General features: G+C 40.4%; 1 protein-coding gene across 4 annotated transcripts in view; it reads left to right on the forward strand.

Annotated features, from left to right (window-relative positions):
• Nucleotides 1-19,348, forward strand: part of LOC142662114 (germ cell-specific gene 1-like protein) — a 110,525-nt gene extending 91,177 nt beyond the window's left edge. For all 4 annotated transcript variants that reach the window (XM_075840057.1, XM_075840060.1, XM_075840058.1 and 1 more), the window contains 3 exons: nucleotides 6,778-6,930; nucleotides 17,668-17,779; nucleotides 18,713-19,348. In XM_075840057.1, the coding sequence (XP_075696172.1) occupies nucleotides 6,778-6,930; nucleotides 17,668-17,779; nucleotides 18,713-19,043 (596 nt within the window). In that variant the 3' untranslated portion in view covers nucleotides 19,044-19,348. The remainder of the gene's footprint in view (nucleotides 1-6,777; nucleotides 6,931-17,667; nucleotides 17,780-18,712) is intronic.
• The last annotated feature ends 917 nt before the right edge of the window (nucleotides 19,349-20,265 follow it).

A 20,265-nucleotide genomic window follows, 5' to 3' on the forward strand; every position in this document is an offset into this window, starting at 1 on the left:
TCCCCAAACTACAAAGGCGCGGAGTGTGGATCAAAAGGGGGATAATAAAGGACGCCATATATCAGTGCAACACCGGCCTGTGCAGAAAGGATTGTGTCACAGCGTAACACACATCTATGGATCATTTTATTGTTTTTTTTTACCCCATTATTATACCACCTGACTATGCCCCTTATATACTCCGCCCGGCTTACATATGCCCTACATTATAAATGGAAACACCAGTAAGACTCCAAACAAAACTACTACCAAGCAAAATCCACGCTCCAAAAGCCAAATGGCATTTCCTCCCATCTGAACCCTACAGCGTGCCCAAACAGCAGTTTCCTTCCACATATATGGCACAGTCATACCCGGGAGAACCCTTTTAGCAATTTTTGGGGTGTGTGTCTCCAGTGGCATAAGCTGGGCACGACATATTTGCCACTGAATGGCATATCTAGGGAAAAATATAAATTTTTAATTTGCACCATCCACAGCGCATTCATTTATGGAAAAGACCTGTGGGGTGAAGGGTGCAGTTTCCATAATAGGGTCACTTCTCAGGGGTTTATTTTTATTATTTCACATCTGAGCCTCTGCAGTTGTGAACCAATACTTTGTAAATCGCCAAATTAGGCCTCAATTTTACATGGTACGCTTTCACTCCTGAGCCTTGTCGACTGTCCAGGCAAGAGATTAGGGCCACATGTAGGGTGTTTCTAAAACCGGGAAACACCGCATAATAATTAGAGAGCTGTCTTGTTATGGTGGCACAAGCCGGGCACCACATATTGTCCACATATCTGTGGAAAAAATCCCATTTTCACTCTGCAACATCGAGTTCACACTAATTTCTACAAAACACCTGCAGGGTTAACATGCTCACTACACCCCTAGGTAAATGCATTGAGGGGTGTAGTTTCCAAAATTGGGTCACTTCTGGGGGGTTTCCACTGTTTTGGGCCCACAGGCGCCCAGAAACCAATCCAGCAACATCTGCACTCCAAATGGCGGTCCTTCCCTTCTGAGCCCTGCCGTGTGCCCAAACAGCAGTTTATGACCACATATGGGGTATTGCCGTACTCGGGAGAAATTGCTTTACAAATGTTGGGTTCTTTTTTTTCCTTTATTTGTTGCGAAAATGAAAAAATTTGCGCTAAAGCTACGTCTTATTGAAGAAAAAGGATTGTTTTTATTTTCACTGCCCAATTCTAATAAATTCTATGAAACATCTGTGGGGTCAAAATGCTCACTACGCCCCTAGATGAATTCCTCAAGAGGTGTAGTTTCCTAAATGGTGTCACTTTTTGGGCGTTTTCATTGTTTTTTCCCCTCAGGGGCTTTGCAAATGTGACATGGCCTCCGCAAACCATTCCTGCTCAATGTGATCTCCAAAAGCCAAATAGCGCTCTTTCCCTTCTAAGCCAAGCCGTGTCTCCAAACAGCCGTTTATTACCACATGTGGGGCATTGTTTTACTCGGGAGAAATTGCTTTACAAATTTTGTGGTGCTTTTTCTCCTTCAGTCCTTGTGGAAATGAGTAAAAATAAGCTAAACCTACATTTTCTTTGAAAAAATGTTGATTTTTATTTTCAGGGCCTACTTCCAATAATTTCTGCAAAAAACCTGTGGGGTCAAATCGCTCACTATACCCCTAGATAATTTCCTCAATGGGTGTAGTCTCCAAAATGGGGTCACTTGTGGGGGGTTTCCACTGTTTTGTCTCCTCAGGGACTTTGTAAATGTGACATGGCCTCCACAAACCATTCCTGCTAAACTTGAGCTCCAAAAGCCAAATAGCGCTCTTTCCCTTCTCAGCCCTGCCGTGTCTCCAAACAACCGTTTATTACCACATGTGGGGTATTGTTTTACTCGGGAGAGATTGGTTTACACATTTTATGGTGCTTTTTCTCCTTCAGTCCTTGTGGAAATGAGAAAAAATTAGCTAAACCTACATTTTCTTTGAAAAAATTTAGATTGTCATTTTCAGGGCCTATTTCCAATAATTTATGCAAAAAACCTGTTGGGTCAAAACGCTCACTATACCCCTAGATAATTTCCTCAATGGGTGTAGTTTCCAAAATGGGGTCACTTGTGGGGGGTTTCAACTGTTTTGTCCCCTCAGGGGCTTTGTAAATGTGACATGGCCTCCGCAAACCATTCCTGCTAAACTTGAGCTCCAAAAGCCAAATAGCGCTCTTTCCCTTCTCAGCCCTGCCGTGTCTCCAAACAACCGTTTATTACCACATGTGGGGTATTGTTTTACTCGGGAGAAATTGCTTTACAAATTTTATGGTGCTTTTTCTCCTTTAGTCCTTGTGGAAATGAGAAAAAAAATCGCTAAACCTACATTTTCTTTGAAGAAATGTTGATTTTAATTTTCACGGCCTACTTCCAATAATTTCTGTAAAAAAACTGTGCGGTCAAAATGCTCACTGTACCCCTAGATAATTTCCTTGAGGTGTGTAGTTTCCCAGATGGGGACACTTTTGGGGGATTTTGACTGTTTTGGCACTGCAAGAGCCCTTCAAACCTGACATGGTGCCTAAAATTTATTCTAACAAAAATAAGGCCCCAAAATCCACTAGGTATTCCTTTGCTTCTGAGGCCGTTGCTTCAGTGCAGTAGCACACTAGGGCCACATGTTGGATATTTCCTAAAACTGCAGAAACTGGGCAACAAATATTGAGTTGCATTTCTCTGGTAAAATCTTCTGTGTTATAAAAAAATTGTACTAAAAATTTATTTCTGCAAAAAAATATGAAATTTGTAAATTTCACCTCTACTTTGCTTTAATTCCTGTGACATGTGTAAAGGGTTAAGACATTTTCTAAATGCTGTTTTGAATACTTTGAGGGGTGAAGTTTTTATAATGGGGTGACTTTTTGGGGGTTTCTAATATATAAGGCCCTCAAAGCCACTTCACAACTGAACTGCCCCCTGTAAAAATGGCCTTTTGAAATTTTCTTGAAAATGTGAGAAATTGCTGCTAAAGTTCTAAGCCTTGTAACGTCATAGAAAAATAAAAGGATGTTCAAAAAACCATTCCAATCTAAAGTAGACATATGGGGGATGTTAATTAGCAACAATTTTGTGTGGTATAACTGCCTGTCCAGCTCCAAAAACGTCCAAAGAAGTGTCCTGCACTTCTTTTGACGAGGCTGTATTTTTACGCGTCGTCGTTTGACAGCTGTCAAAGGACGACGCGTAAATAACAGGTCGTCTGCACAGTACGTCGGCAAACCCATTCAAATGAATGGGCAGATGTTTGCCGACGTATTGTAGCCTAAGGGTATGTTCACACGCTGAGAGGCAGTTACGTGTGAAAAGACAGACTGTTAACAGCTGCCTCGTTTCACACGTAAAAGCTCCTCCTCGTAATTTACGAGGCGTCTGAGACGCTCGTAAACCTTGAGCCGTGCTTCATTGATTTCAATGAAGAACGGCTCAAATTACGTGGCAAAGAAGTGCCCTGCACTTCTTTGCCGAGGCAGTAAATTTACGGGTCGTCGTTTGACAGCTGTCAAACGACGACTCGTAAATAACAGGTCGTCTGCACAGTACGTCGGCAAACCCATTCAAATGAATGGGCAGATGTTTGCCGACGTATTGTAGCCATATTTTCAGACGTAAAACGAGGCATAATACGCCTCGTATACGTCTGAAATTTGGCCGTGTGAACATACCCTTATTTTCAGACGTAAAACGAGGCATAATACGCCTCGTTTACGTCTGAAAATAGGTCGTGTGAACCCAGCCTCAAACGACGACGCGTAAAAATACAGCCTCGTCAAAAGAAGTGCAGGACACTTCTTTGGATGTTTTTGGAGCTGTTTTCTCATAGACTCCAATGAAAACAGCTCCAAAAACGGACGTAAAAAACGCCGTGAAAACGGCGCGAAAAACGCCGCGAAAAATGCGAGTTGGTCAGAAAACGTCTGAAAAGCAGGGTCTGTTTTCCCTTGAAAACAGCTCTGGATTTTCAGAGGTTTTTGGTCACTACGTGTGCACATACCCTTAAAGTGTACCTTCAATTATATAGAGAACTGATTATAGTGCAGAAATATGCATAACAAGATAACAGGCTACAGGCATAATAAGCCTACAGGCTACATGCATAATAAGGTTACAGGTAATAATAAGGCTACAGTCATAATAAGGCTACAGGTAATAATAAGGCTACAGGCATAATAAGGTTACAGGTAATAATAAGGCTACAGGTATAATAAGGCTACAGGTAATAATAAGGCTACAGGTAATAATAAGGCTACAGTCATAATAAGTTTACAGGCATAATAAGGCTACAGGTAATAATAAGGCTACAGGTAATAATAAGGCTACAGGTAATAATAAGGCTACAGGTATAATAAGGCTACAGGTATAATAAGGCTACAGTCATAATAAGGCTACAGGTATAATAAGGCTACAGGTAATAATAAGGCTACAGTCATAATAAGGCTACAGGTAATAATAAGGCTACAGTCATAATAAGACTACAGGCATAATAAGGCTACAGGTATAATAAGGCTACAGGTATAATAAGGCTACAGGTATAATAAGGCTACAGGTATAATAAGGCTACAGGTATAATAAGGCTACAGGTAATAATAAGGCTACAGGTAATAATAAGGCTACAGGTATAATAAGGCTACAGGTATAATAAGGCTACAGGCATAATAAGGCTACAGTCATAATAAGGCTACAGACATAATAAGGCTACAGGCATAATAAGGCTACAGGCATAATAAGGCTACAGGTATAATAAGGCTACAGGCATAATAAGGTTACAGGTATAATAAGGCTACAGGTATAATAAGGCTACAGGTATAATAAGGCTACAGGTATAATAAGGCTACAGGTAATAATAAGGTTACAGGTAATAATAAGGCTACAGTCATAATAAGGCTACAGTCATAATAAGGCTACAGGTAATAATAAGGCTACAGGTAATAATAAGGCTACAGGTAATAATAAGGTTACAGGTATAATAAGGCTACAGGCATAATAAGGCTACAGGAAATAATAAGGCTACAGGTAATAATAAGGCTACAGGTAATAATAAGGCTACATGCATAATAAGGTTACAGGTAATAATAAGGCTACAGGTAATAATAAGGCTACAGGTAATAATAAGGCTACAGGTAATAATAAGGCTACAGGTAATAATAAGGCTACAGTCATAATAAGGTTACAGGTAATAATAAGGCCACAGGTAATAATAAGGCTACAGGTATAATAAGGCTACAGGTAATAATAAGGTTACAGGTAATAATACGGCTACAGGTAATAATAAGGCTACAGGTATAATAAGGCTACAGGTAATAATAAGGCCACAGGTATAATAAGGCTACAGGCTACATGCATAATAAGGTTACAGGTAATAATAAGGCTACAGTCTTAATAAGGCTACAGGTAATAATAAGGCTACAGGTAATAATAAGGCTACAGGTATAATAAGGCTACTGTCACGGGCACAGGGTATGTGGACCCACTAGGTCGCTCCGCCGTAGCGGGGAGGCAGCTGACCAGGTTACAGTCTAAGCAGAAATAAATGGTAGACAGTATGCTTGGGTACCTGAAATAGTCCGGGCGGTGGCTGTGGCTTCAGCACGGATGGAGGCAGGTGCAGCAAGTGGCGCCAGACGTGGCGGGCAGTATCCGATGACACTTGACGTGGCAGATGGCACTTGACATGGCAGGTGGCACTTGACGTGGCAGATGGCACTTGACGTGGCAGATGGCACTTGACCTGGCAGATGGCACTTGACGTGGCAGAAGACACTTGAACGCGGGTAGGCGCAGGAACAATACGGAATACAGGAACGGTAACAGGGCACGGGTAACAGCTGGAATGGGAGACACTAAGGAACCATTTGCGAGACAGACTGGGAAAGACTAACAACGCTCAGGCAAGGATTAGAAGGCCAGGGGCCTTCTTATAGACCAGGAAATCGTGGCAGTTGATGGTGATGACGATTTCCTAATTGCGCTCGCTGACCCTTTAAGGCCGGGCGCGAGCGTGCGCGCGCACCCTACGGGATCCAGCCGAACGGAGCGGAAGTGAGCGCTGGCATCTCCTAGGAGGGAGACGGAGGCCAGCGCTCACAGATCCATGGCTGCGGGCGTCGGGAGGTGAGTAAACCCGAGGGCCCGCGGCCATGGGCGCTACAGCTACAGGCATAATAAGGCTACAGGCTACAGGCATAATAAGGCTACAGGTAATAATAAGGCTACAGGCATAATAAGGCTACAGGCATAATAAGGCTACAGGCATAATAAGGCTACAGGTAATAATAAGGCTACAGGTATAATAAGGCTACAGGCATAATAAGGCTACAGGTATAATAAGGCTACAGGCATAATAAGGCTACAGGTAATAATAAGGCTACAGGCATAATAAGGCTACAGGCATAATAAGGCTACAGGCATAATAAGGCTACAGGTAATAATAAGGCTACAGGCATAATAAGGCTACAGGCATAATAAGGCTACAGGTATAATAAGGCTACAGGCATAATAAGGCTACAGGCATAATAAGGCTACAGGCATAATAAGGCTACAGGTATAATAAGGCTACAGGCATAATAAGGCTACAGGCATAATAAGGCTACAGGCATAATAAGGCTACAGGCATAATAAGGCTACAGGTAATAATAAGGCTGATTGGGAGTAACACATGAATAAAAGTTAGTGTTTAAAAGTGGGGTTTCTTTTCATACAGTGGGGTTTCTTTTGTTTTTTTTCTTAAAGAAGACCACTAACAATTTATGAAATTCCACTCTCTGTATGTTACAGGTGTCCTCTGGTTGTCCGTTATCTCTGAGTTTTTATACATTATATTGCTCAGCCTTGGTTTTCTGCTTATGTGCTTGGAATTGTTTACATTCAGTAACTTCATAGATGGTTTGAAAATCAATGCATTTGCTGCCATCATTACAGTGCTGTCAGGTAGGTGATATATTTCTTTGTTTTAGGACTGACACGCATGTAAAATAAGATTCTAATTATGATTTTTGCATACTACAGGCAATATAGTAAAGATCAATTTATGGCAAACAGTAAAATGCTGAGAGGAAAAACAAATAATGTCACAATCTCTAAATATGATAGATACAGGTGAAAACATTTTTATATATACTGACCACTGATAATAGTGTGTTAAATTAGGGAAAACACAGCCCATGTTACCCTACAAAAGAGGAACACAGAATATTGTGATTTTGTATGCATTTTTTTGTAAAAATTATAGTAAAAATATTTGCTGTAATGAAAAAAAAGCATAAAAAAAATCAACACAAAAACAGCCAATCAGACAAAATTTTTTGTAATTTTCGCTTATTATGTTCATTAAGGAGCAATGTAATTCCTCATCACCACATGACTTCAGCTAACTTCTACTTTTTTTTTCAAGGCACCAGATATGGATTAAAACTTAAAGGGCAACTAAACTTTCAAAAAACTTTTGATATTGTAAGTCATATTGTAAGTCATGTCATAGTGGCATGCCAGAAGTTTTGATCGGTGGGGTCCAAGCAACTAAGACCCCTACCGATCACTAAAATGAAGTAGGAAAAATGCTCAGGTAAGCGCTGTGCCACTTAGTTTCTGATCGTTTTTTCTCGGAAAGCCGAGCAAGGACTCAATAGAAAGTCTATGAGCCCGTACACCACTTGCTCGGCCTTCCAACGAAAGCCGATCAGAAGCAAAGCGGCACAGTGCTCACCCGAGCGCTTCTGCCGCTTTGTTTTAGTGATCGGTGGGGGTCTTAGTGCTTGGAACCCCAAAAGACCAAAACATCTGCCGTGACACTATGACATGTCAAACGTTTTTGGAAAGTTTAGTTACCCTTTAACCTTTATTAAAGGGTTGTCCACTACCGGACAACTGATGACCTATCAGTACACGATCTGTGGGGGTCCGAAAATCGGATTCTACACTGTTGAGCCGCTCCGGATGTCTCCGAGCACCGGGCATCCATGCCGGAAACAGTTGGCTACGGCCACAGAATAGCGGCCGAGCAGCAGTACTGCAGCTTTGTTCCTATTCAAGTGAATAGGAGCAGAGCTGCAGTTCTGCAGCATGGCCACTATGCTATATACGGAGCAAACTGCTTCCGGCTCCGTACATCGCATAATGGGCAATAACGTCCGGTGCCCGCAGGCCACGGGAGCGGCTGATCGGTGTGGGGTCTGGGTGTCGGACCCGCACTGATGATATTCTGATGACCTATCCGGTGGATAGGTCATCAGTTATCCAGCAGTGGACTACCCCTTTAAGGCATAATTCTAAAAAGGCAACATTTCAGTCTCGCAGGGCCTTTTTCAAGCCAATGTCATAGTTTGTGTTTGCATGATAACATATATAAAGTGTCAGTTACCTTCAAATTCATGAAAGCTATTCTTATTATACCCATAACTACTTCTATTTTCTCTTTCTCGCCCACTCTAAACATTTCTGTACACTGGTCTAGCCAATTAAATCATAGTAGTAAGAATTCCCAGACATGGCTGTATTATGGATCTGTGTTGTACAGATCCATAATACGGTGTCCATAGGCTGCTATGGGGCTATACTGTACCTTTGTGTGCCTCTGATTTTATGTGGAAGAACACAAACGGATTCATATGGAATTCATATGTCACAAGAATGTGTGTATTCAGGGCCGCCATCAGGAATTTCAGGGCCCCCTACAGCTAAATTTTCTGGGCCCCCCACCGTGGCACCGCCTGTTAACGGTACCCCATCCAGCACTATATCATGGTAAGAAAAAATAGAAAAAAATTTTTTTACTAAAAGTTTCGCTCACCTCATAACCACCACGCCATGGTTGCATTTTCCAGTGCGTTTTTTATATATGATGCTTGACTGAGGCAAAGAATGAGTGATTAATCCAAACGCTGTGGGTGCTTGTAGATACTCCTAGACTGATCCTGTATCGACTGCAGGCAATTGAAGCAAAAACGGTGTGTAGAAAAGGCAGATCCAGCACTCGAATATTAAAATTCCAATTTTATTTAGGTCATTTTTAAAACCAAGGATAAAACAAAAATCCCGGGACCACGCTTACACGTTTCAGACCACTAGGGTCCTTAATCATAGCTTACTTTGCAAGGATAAAATTCACATATATATAGTCAAAGACATTCAATCAGGTGACTGTTTAGGGCTGGATTCGGAAATTTAACTCTATGTTGTATGTAACAAAATTTGTGTCGTAGTTACCCTATAGTGTTGTAATTCGCAAGATTATTATACAAAAATAGTAAGGACATCACAAATAGCATATTGATGAATGACTGTCACATAGTGAAAACTATTTTAATATACACCAAAAGGAATCTTTTAGTTGTATTTTATGGCTTGAAACATGTGACTTAGTAAGTTAATTCATTAGTCTTCAGGTGTGTGTTGTAGTCAAACGTAATTCAAGAGAGACAGTTAATTTGTATATTAGTAGTAGTAGTAGTAGAAGAACATTAGGAAAATATATAAATATTTCTATAAAAAGTAACATTTCAATTATATAAGTGATATATCATACATCGGTTATGATTAATAATATAAAGGTTGTTCAATAATGAAATGATGACATTTCTCTAAATGTATAACACTCATGGTGCTGAAAGACAGCTCCTTTCCCATATGGTACTTGGAAAACAATATATATTATCAGAGAGATTTTTGCCTTCGATAGACCATTACATTACTAGTGAAGAATGGACTAATAAAAACACATATGTAACACATTGCTGTTCTATCTCATTGATTAATCTAATTGAAAATAATCTCTACGGAAATAGTTGATATAATCTGAAAAAGTAATCTGAAAATAATCTGAAAAAGTGCTAAAAAAAGGACTTAATTTTGTACCAACTAGAAGTTTTGATTTATATCAAACTCTAATCGATGTCAACAAATTTGTACGATTATTAACTGTGAAAAAATATTTTTTGGAAGAAGATATTATCCAACCACAAGCAATGGAAAGCAATGTATCATCAACAAATGATTTTGATAATTTCATATTCGAAGAACAAATGACGATCATGAATCTACAAACCTTGGAAAAGGAAAGTTCTACTTCCACGGGACTGTCCAATCCTCCTACTAACCATATTTTTTTGTCTAACCCTGCTTTTTACCCTTTATCATGCAGATCCAATGCTATGGATGACTTCCAAACAACTGTAGAGGAAGCTTTGAAATCTTTATACAAAGATAAAAATAATCCAATTCATAATCTTTCGAAAGGGGAAAATTTAGCCTTAAAGGAATTACATGACAATAAGAACATAACAATAAAAAATGCAGATAAAGGAGGGTCAGTAGTCATTATGGACTCTGAACTCTACAAAAAGCTGATTATGCAATTATTAAAATGATACAAACACATATAAAATATTAAAATCAGACCCTACTAATATTTTCAAAACCAAATTATGTAATGTTATACAGGAGGGTTGCACTTTGGGTATTCTTTCAGAAAAAGAAAGTAAATATCTAGATAAGAATTTTCCAGTGATTCCTATTTTTCATGCTCTTTCCAAAATTCACAAAGAGTCCTTTCCACCACCTTTAAGACCAATAGTTTCTAGTATAGATTCACTAAATGAACGTCTAGGGGAGTGGTTAGACAATTTACTACAACCTCTTGTTAAGAGGGCCCCTAGTTACATTAAAGATAGCACAAATGTTCTTCAAATAATGGATAAATTAAAATGGTCAGATACCTTCTGTTGGGTTACATGTGACATTAGTGCCTTATATTCATCCATTCCTCATGACAAGGCTATTATAGCCCTTAGTGATCAACTACACAAATACACTAATTATTCAGATCATCTTAAGGAATATATTCTTAGTGTTACTTTCCATTTATTAAAACATAATTATTTTCTATTCGACAATCTATTTTATTTACAATGTCTAGGATGCTCTATGGGGGCAAAGTTCTCACCCTCATTAGCTAACATTTATGTAGCCTGGTGGGAAGAACGGTATATCCATAACAACTCAAATCCATTTGTGAAGGATATATACTACTATGGCTGTTTTATTGATGATATACTGATTATTTGGTCAGGTATATATACAGCAATTGACAACTTTGTAAAGTATATCAATAACAACGAAGATAATTTAACCTTCACACATAACAAAAACGTAACATCCTTATCTTTTCTTGATATTACACGAACTGGTGACTCTTCAAAATCCAATATTGTCAGTAGTTTATATCGTAAACCTACTTCGGGAAATTCAATTCTACATGCCTCAAGTGCACACCCAAAGCATGTCATAAATAATCTTCCGATAGGAGAGTATACACGTGCAAAAAGAATATGCACTGAAAATTCCACCTTTCTTGCAGAATGTAACATCATTGATACTAGGCTTACAACACGTGGCTATTCTAAACAAATGCTACAAGAAGCAAAGAACAAAGTTAAAGCCAAACCTAGATCCGAATATTTGTGTCCCACAATAAAAAATACTAAGACCAACCATCAAAAAAAGTCTTTAACTTTTTCTACTCCCTACAGTAATGAGTACAAACAGATAATATCTATTATCAAACGATATTTACCCATTCTAGATAAAGATCATGATCTAAAGAAAATACTAAAAACAGGTTGCAACTTTGTAGCGAAAAATGAACCTACGATAGGTAATAGAATTTTACCTAGTATCTTCCCCAAAATTCCTGATAAAAAAAGTACGTGGTTAAAATATACAGGTACATGCAAATGTGGTGGCAATAGATGCACAACTTGTAAATTTATGATGACTTCCGACAATTTAACATCTTTTTCCAGTAACATTTCCTTTCCCATAAAGTCTTTCATTAACTGTAATACTACCCATGTGGTATATGTCATATTTTGCAACGCTTGTAATGTACAATACGTAGGATGTACTATAAGACCTCTCAAGAGAAGAATAGCCGAACACTTAGCAGACATCAAGAATTCAAATAAAATCAATATTTCAGAAGCAGCAAAACATTTCAGAGAGACACATCAAAGTAACATCAGTACATTGAAAGTTTGCGGCTTAGAGAGAGTATTCTGCCCAAAAAGAGGAGGAAATTGGAGAAAACTCTTGCTCAATAGAGAAGCATTATGGATTTTAAAATTAGACACTCGTTTCCCAATAGGTATGAATTACAGGAACGATTTGATGTATATTTATTGATCAAATCTCGAATATTTCATTTAAAAAATCCTGAATTTAAAATACTTTTAAATAATTGATAACATAAAAATTAATATTAATATCACTTTATTATTCAGGCGAAAATTTTGCTCAAATTAAATCAAATTCAATCAAGAAATGTCTACTAAAAATCTTTTTCTCCGATTATGTACACACTATTTGAGGAAAATTAATTTTTTCATTTTTGGACACTGCTTTACAGTATCATTTAAAGCGGAGCTGTCCATTCAGCACCACGCAAATGATACATATTGATTATTTTAACACATGTGTAATAAACTAGTCAGTATTTTACAGATAACATCTTTTGGTTACCAGAACTATTTTCTATAAGACAAATAAACTAATTTATAAATTTTGTGTTATTTTAACATCTAGATTAGTTTATGGTTCAGATTATATCAACTATTTCAGTAGAGATTATTTTCAATTAGATTAATCAATGAGATAGAACAGCAATGTGTTACATATTTGTTTTTATTAGTCCATTCTTCACTAGTAATGTAATGGTCCATCGAAGGCAAAAATCTCTCCGATAATATATATTGTTTTCCAAGTACCATATGGGAAAGGAGCTGTCTTTCAGCACCATGAGTGTTATACATTTAGAGAAATTTCATCATTTCATTATTGAACAACCTTTATATTATTAATCATAACCGATGTATGATATATCACTTATATAATTGAAATGTTACTTTTTATACAAATATTTATATATTTTTCTAATGTTCTACTACTACTACTACTAATATACAAATTAACTGTCTCTCTTGAATTACGTTTGACTACAACACACACCTGAAGACTAATGAATTAACTTACTAAGTCACATGTTTCAAGCCAGAAAATACAACTAAAAGATTCCTTTTGGTGTATATTAAAATAGTTTTCATTATGTGACAGTCATTCATCAATATGCTATTTGTGATGTCATTACTATTTTTGTATAATAATCTTGCGAATTACAACACTATAGGGTAACTACGACACAAATTTTGTTATATACAACATAGAGTTAAATTTCAGAATCCAGCCCTAAACAGTCACCTGATTGAATGTCTTTGACTATATATATGTGAATTTTATCCTTGCAAAGTAAGCTATGATTAAGGACCCTAGTGGTCTGAAACGCGTAAGCGTGGTCCCGGGATTTTTGTTTTATCCTTGGTTTTAAAAATGACCTAAATAAAATTGGAATTTTAATATTCGAGTGCTAGATCTGCCTTTTCTACACACCGTTTTTACTATATCATGGTACCCAGGGCCGCCATCAGGGGGTATTAGGGGTACTGATGTGAGATGCCCGGCCAAACCTAATTGAAAGGGGGGCCCGGCAAACTGCCGCGACTTGACTTTGGTAGAAAAAAAACAGGCCCCTGCAATGGGGCCCATTTTTTTCACCAAAAGAATGTTGTGAGCTGCGGGCCCCCCTTTCAATTAGGTTTGGCCGGGCCTCTCACATTCAGTACCCCTAATACCCCCCCTGATGGCGGCCCTGGGTAGCATGGGGGTAGTCATGGGGGCCGTCAAACACCGCCGCCCGTGTGACCGATCGCGCGCACCCGCAAACTCCCGCGCGCACCCGCGACCGCCTGGAACCGCGCACCGAACTTTGAGGCAGATTTTGACTTGCCCACACTATCTTGCCGCGTTTTTTGCCCGTGGCGATTGAGGGCAGCAGACAAAAAACGCAGCGAAAAATGCATTTTCTGCCTCCCATTGATTTCGATGGGAGGTCAGAGGCAGAACCGCGGCAAGAAAGGACGTGCTGCTTTTTCTTTTTCCGCGACTGGCTCCCATTGATTTCAGGTTAAATCAATGGGAGGCGGTTTTGGAAGTTTTTTGGTGCTGATTCTGACGCAGTGTCAATATCAAGGCCCAAAAACTCTGTGAACTGGGCCTTATTGTTAGTGCTTATTCAGACGAACGTGTAATACGTCCATGCAACGCGCATGATATTCATGCGCCTTGCACGGACCTATGTTACTCTATGGGGCCGTGCAGACTGTCAGTGATTTTCACGCAGCGTATGTCCGCTGCGTAAAACTCACGACATGTCCTATATTTGTGCATTTTTCGAGCATCACGCACCCATTGAAGTCAATGGGTGCGTGAAAATCACGCCCAGCACTCCCGCAGCAGTATGAACTATGAATGAAACATACAAACAGAGTGTCATAATGATGGCGGCTGCGCGAAAATCACTCAGCCACGCATCATACGCTGTTAACACACGGAGCTGTTATGGACCTTTTGCATGCGCAAAACGCCACGTTTTTGCACGCGCAAATAACAGCTCTGTGTGGCAGCAGCGTATGATGCGCGGCTGCGTGATTTTCGCGCAGCCGCCATCATTATGACACTCTGTAGTGTATGTTTGTAGCACGTGGTGCTTTTCTGTTTTCATTCATAGTTTATACTGCTGCGGGAGTGCTGGGCGTGATTTTCACGCACCCATTGACTTCAATGGGTGCGTGATGCGTGAACAATGCACAAATATAGGACATGTCGTGAGTTTTACGCAGCGGACATACGCTGCATGAAACTCAGGGACAGTCTGGACGGCCCCGTAGAGTAACATAGGTCCTTGCGAGGCGCGTGAAAATCACGCACGTTGTACGGACGTATTACACGTGCGTCTGAATAAGCCCTAACAATAAGGCCCAGTTCACAGAGTTTTTGGGCCTTGATATTGACTCGGACACTGCGTCAGGATCAGCACCAAACAACTTCCAAAACCGCCTCCCATTGATTTAATCTGAAATCAATGGGAGCCAGTCGCGGAAAAAAGAAAAAGCAGCACGTCCTTTCTTTCCGCTGTTCCGCCTCTGACCTCCCATCGAAATCAATGGGAGGCAGAAAATGCATTTTTCGCGGCGTTTTTTGTCTGCTGTCCTCAATCGCCGCGGGCAAAAAACGCAGCAAAAAACGCGGCAAGATAGTGTGGGCAGGTCAAAATCTGCCTCAAAATTCTTTAAGGCCATACTTAAACAGCACTTTGAGACATTTTACTCACTGTGTCAGAAGAGCTGCTCCCACTCCAGTCCTCTTCAGGCGATGTCTTCCAGGCGATGTCTTCGGTCCAGACGTCCAGTCCTTCACCTCCAGCCAGGCTCCAGGTAAGTTCTGTCCATGTGTGTCCGCGGCTGCGCGCGCTTCGTTCGTGGGTGCGCACATGCAGTCGCGGCTGCGAGCTCCCGGGCTGTCGCTTTTGCGCGGTTCCGGGCTTTCGCGGGTGCGCGGGCGGTCTCGCGTGCGGGCATTCGTGGGTGCGCGTTCACGCACGCTCGTGAGTGCGCACGCGCGGGAGTTTCCTTGTGTGCGCGACCGGTCACGCGATCGGTCACGCGCGCGGTTCGGCGGCCCCCATGATGAGAGGGGGGGCCCGCAGCTCACGGCATTCTGTGGCGGAAGTTGCTCACACTAGTACCCCTAATACCCCCCTGATGGCGGCCCTGTGTGTATTATGTAAGCTGCATACATTTCTCTCTTTTTAATTTTTCTTTGGCTTCTTCAGATTTGCTGCCCCAGTGCACTTATCTCTCAACAATTGAAGACATGCATTCTAAGGCCTCATTTACACGAGTGTAATATACACGCGTGCGACGCGCATGCTTTTCACGCGTGTCGTACGCACCTATATTACTCTATGGGGGCATGCAGACAGTCCGTGAGTTTTGCTCAGCGTGAGTGCGCTGAAAAAACCTCACGACATGTTCTAAAAATCTGCATTTTTCGCGCATCACGCACCCATTGAAGTCAATGGGTGCGTGAAAACCACGAAGGTCGCACGGAAGCACTTCCGTGCGAACTGCGTGATTCGCGCAAGAGCTGTCAAACTGACGTGCTTTTCTGTTTACAAACATCCGAATGGAGTGTCTTAGACATGAGCGAACCGAACTTTACCGGGTTCGGCCGAACTCGGTTTGACCGAACCCGGCAGGAGACAGTCACTGTGCAGGGTGCTGAAAGAGTTAAACTGGTTCAGCACCCTGGACAGTGACTTCCGATCCCAATATACGTGAACGTGTAAAAAAAAAAAAAAAGTTCTGACTTACCGATAACTCCCGGCTTCTTCCTCCAGTCTGACCTCCCGGGATGACAATTCAGTCCAAGTGACAGCTGCAGCCAATCACAAGCCAAGCACAGGCTGCAGCAGTCACATGGACTGCCACGTCATCCAGGGAGGAGGGGCCAGATGTCAAGAGAGGCGCGTCACCAAGGACGCGTCACCAAGGCAACGGCCGGGAAGTCCTCGGTAAGTACGAACCTCTTTTTTTTTAAACAGGTTACTCGATATGGTGATCGGAATGCACTGTCGAGGGTGCTGAAAGAGTTACTGCCGATCAGTTAACTCTTTCATCACCATGGACAGTGACTGACGTGGACTAGCCTCATCTCTATGATGGCGGCTGCGCGAAAATCACGCAGCCGCGCATCATACACGGATGACACACGGAGCTGTCAAGTGCCTTTTGCGCACGCAAAATGCTGCGTTTTTTGCGCGCGCAAAACGCACACGCTCGTGTAAATGAGGCCTAAGACTGTTATTTTGGAGTGTGTTGTGCTGTTTCAAAACTTGACTTATTAATTCTGCATTCCTCTCTAGTACCTTTTGATTCTTAGGGTATGTTCACACGGCCTATTTTCAGACGTAATTCTGGCATTTTACACCTCGAATTACGCCTGAAAAAATGCCCCTAATACGCCTACAAACATCTGCCCATTTCCTTCAATGGGTTTTACGATGTTCTGTTCCCACGAGCCTTTATATTACGCGTCGCTGTCAAAATATGGCACGTAAAATTACGGCTCGTTCAAAGAAGTGCAGGACACTTCTTGGGACGTTTTTGGAGGCGTTTTTCATTGACTCCATTGAAAAACAGCTCCAAAAACTGCAGTAAATAACACAGCGAAAAACACGAGCTGTTACAAAAACGTCTGAAAATCAGGAGCTGTTTTCGCCTGAAAAAAGGTCCATATTTTCAGACATATTTGCTCACTGCGTATGAACATACCCTCACTCCTATAATGTAGTTATTGACAAATTCTTCACCAGTTGTAACTGTAAAAATTCCAATTAAAAAAAAAAGTTAAATACTGTCAATAAAATACCAAATAATGGTCTGTTCACACTTGCTTTCATGGAATCCTTCTGGGGTTTTTGTTGTTGGGCCTTCTAGTAATTTTGACAGAAAGAATAGTGCGATCTGCAGTGATGGAACCCTGACAGATACCATTAAATATGGTCCGTCTCTGCTTAAAAATGGTTTTGGTATAGCTGTCATGGCTCTGTTATACTGTAAATGCAATCCATGACACTAGTGTGAACAGAGCCTAATAAGAAAAACCTAAACTTTACCACATATGTACCAAACAAATTAGAGTAAATAAATAGATATTTATGGTTTTTGAAGTTTCTGTAGCATCATATTGTACTAAGCACTCTGATTCTTTATTATGTAGGACTTCTTGGCATGGTAGCCCATATGATGTACATGACAGTTTTTCAGGTAACTGTAAACCTCGGACCAAAGGACTGGAGACCACAGACATGGTATTATGGTTGGTCTTTTGGGTGAGTTGATACTAGGAGTATGAATATCAATGCACTAGATCTCAATACACTGTACATTTAAAAGAATATCTAATTAAAAGAAAATGGAGGCATCCAGTCCCCTGCTAAATCCTCCCTAACGTTTCAAAACAGGACAAAAAAAAGATCATACAAAAGTATTAATTATCTCAATAGTAACTTTAACCACCCTAAATGAATGTGGTTATGTATAAACAACATATAACAAAGTAATACAATAAACAGAAATAAATGTACAAAGATTATGTGGTTTGGAAATCGAGTATGTTAGGTATTTTCTTTTATTATGTAACTGAAACACCTATGACTATTTACATTAATCCGCAGCATTTCAATTCATGCTTTGGAAGCGCTGCTCTTCTGTTGCAGGTTTTCCCCTTTCAATTTAATGGGGAGGTAAAACCCGCAGCAAAGAGCCATGTGTTGGGAGTTTTGCCGCGGAAACACTGTGATTCCGCTGGAAAAATCACAAATTAGGAAAAAAAAAAGATTATTTTTTATTTAAAATTAATAAAAAAGCTTATGCTTACCCCCGGCCGCAGTCATAGCGACGCAATCCTCTGTTTTTAGCGCAGCCCGGCCTCCAAGGATGACGTGTCCTCCTATGTGACTACTGAAGCCAATCAAAGGCGGCAGCGGCCACATGGAAAACAGCATTATCCCAGGAGGCCGGGCTTCACTCAGAACAGAGGGATGCATTGCCATGATACAGTATACAAAGCAGCTGTATCTCAAAAATTAAAAATAAGACGTTTTCTAAAAGTTGCACCAATCAAACTGACTTGACCAATATCTTTCTCTGTAGGTTTGGGTGGGAAAGTCACATGCATTGCATCACTAACTTTTAATCATGTACATATTTTTTTTTACAACAAATTTCGGTTTTAGCTGTGATTTCCTTGTTTTTCTTTCCAGTCTGGCTTGGCTGTCCTTTACTTTATGTATGTCAGCCTCTGTTCTCACACTCAACACTTACACTAAAACAATACTGGAATTTAAATACCGAAGAAGGATATTTGAAAAGAATGTTCGAGAATGCAACCCTTTCCTGGACTCTGAAATGGTGCGTTTCCTCTGGGAGAAGTACATTTTCTCTGTTAGCGGCTCACTCGAAGACCCATTGAACTGGCACAAGGGATTTGGCAGCCCAATCTTTGTGGATATTGGCAGCATCACTGATCTACCAGGTGCAGCAAAGGAGGAGGAAAGAAGCATAGAAGTAGAGGATGATGGAGAACTATGCTGACATTAATACTAGATAAAGTTGTACATCAAATACATTCATAGTCAAATGTGACCTATGATGCCTATCTGCCTCAGTGAAATACATAGTTGTAATTGTGATATTGATAAATATAAGTCACGTCGTTCAACACAAAATACACTAAAAAGAGGTATGTGCTAGAAATGTTTCCATAACTGTAATCTTTCTGTATGAATATATTTTATTACAATCTTAGATGAAAAGAATAGAGATCGCATCAATACCAGATATAGCATAGGAAAGTTCATGCTGTAAAAGATAATTAAAAACATACCGTTGTATTTTAACACAGTGTTCTGTGAGTATATGTATTAATTATCCGCCCAACAGTCTCCAACTGGCCTTTCTTTTGGCCATTGTAGTTGCATACTCTAATTTTCCTTCTGTAATGTCAAAAGTGATATCATTAGTACTGCTTATCTTGTTCAGAGCTGTGTCCTATGAGGAAATAGGTACAATTTCATGATCAATAGTGCAATAGTTTGTCAATGCAAGGTTGCAATATTTTATCTGCGTCCTTATAGGAGATGGAGCTGATAATATCCCTCATGTCAGTGCTGTCATTATATGCTAATAAATTCACAACACGGTCAAAACGTTGAACGTAATGGCCCACATTTATCAATGTAATTGTGCCTTTTTTAAATTCCCAAAAATCTGTGTAAATAGTAAACGTTAATTAATAAATGTATAGTCCTGCCTAGAAAAACGTTAAAAGTAGTTTTATTCGTATAGTATTAAAAATAGGGCACTAAATGCCAAAAGTACTGAGTGTAGGCGTAGGCACACAGATCCACGGTCCCTGATAAATGTCAGGAAACAGTGATATTGAAAAACCTTTCAATCGATGTGACACAAGACGGGTAGCAGTAGTGCTCCTCAATCACTTGCCATAGCGATGCAAAGGTAAACAAGCCTCCTTGGAATGTCTTGTATGCACATAGAAACAGACGTGCCACACTCTGGACATGCACAGGGGACCTAAGCAAATGTAGATGTTTTCTGTTTACCACAGTAAAGCAACGTCCCAACGCGTTTCTGCAGCCCTGTAACTACAGGGCAGCGTCCTCAGGGGTTAAGTTCGCTTATTATTAATGAACTGCCGAACAGCACATTTTCTGCTGTTTGTTTTGTATTCTCCGGCGTGCACTGAGACACTGTTAGCTGGACAGCTATCAGTGTCTCAGTGCACGCCAGAGAATAC

The sequence above is a fragment of the Rhinoderma darwinii genome, chromosome 10, assembly GCF_050947455.1.
Source record: "Rhinoderma darwinii isolate aRhiDar2 chromosome 10, aRhiDar2.hap1, whole genome shotgun sequence".
Classification (NCBI taxonomy): Eukaryota; Metazoa; Chordata; class Amphibia; order Anura; family Rhinodermatidae; genus Rhinoderma; species Rhinoderma darwinii.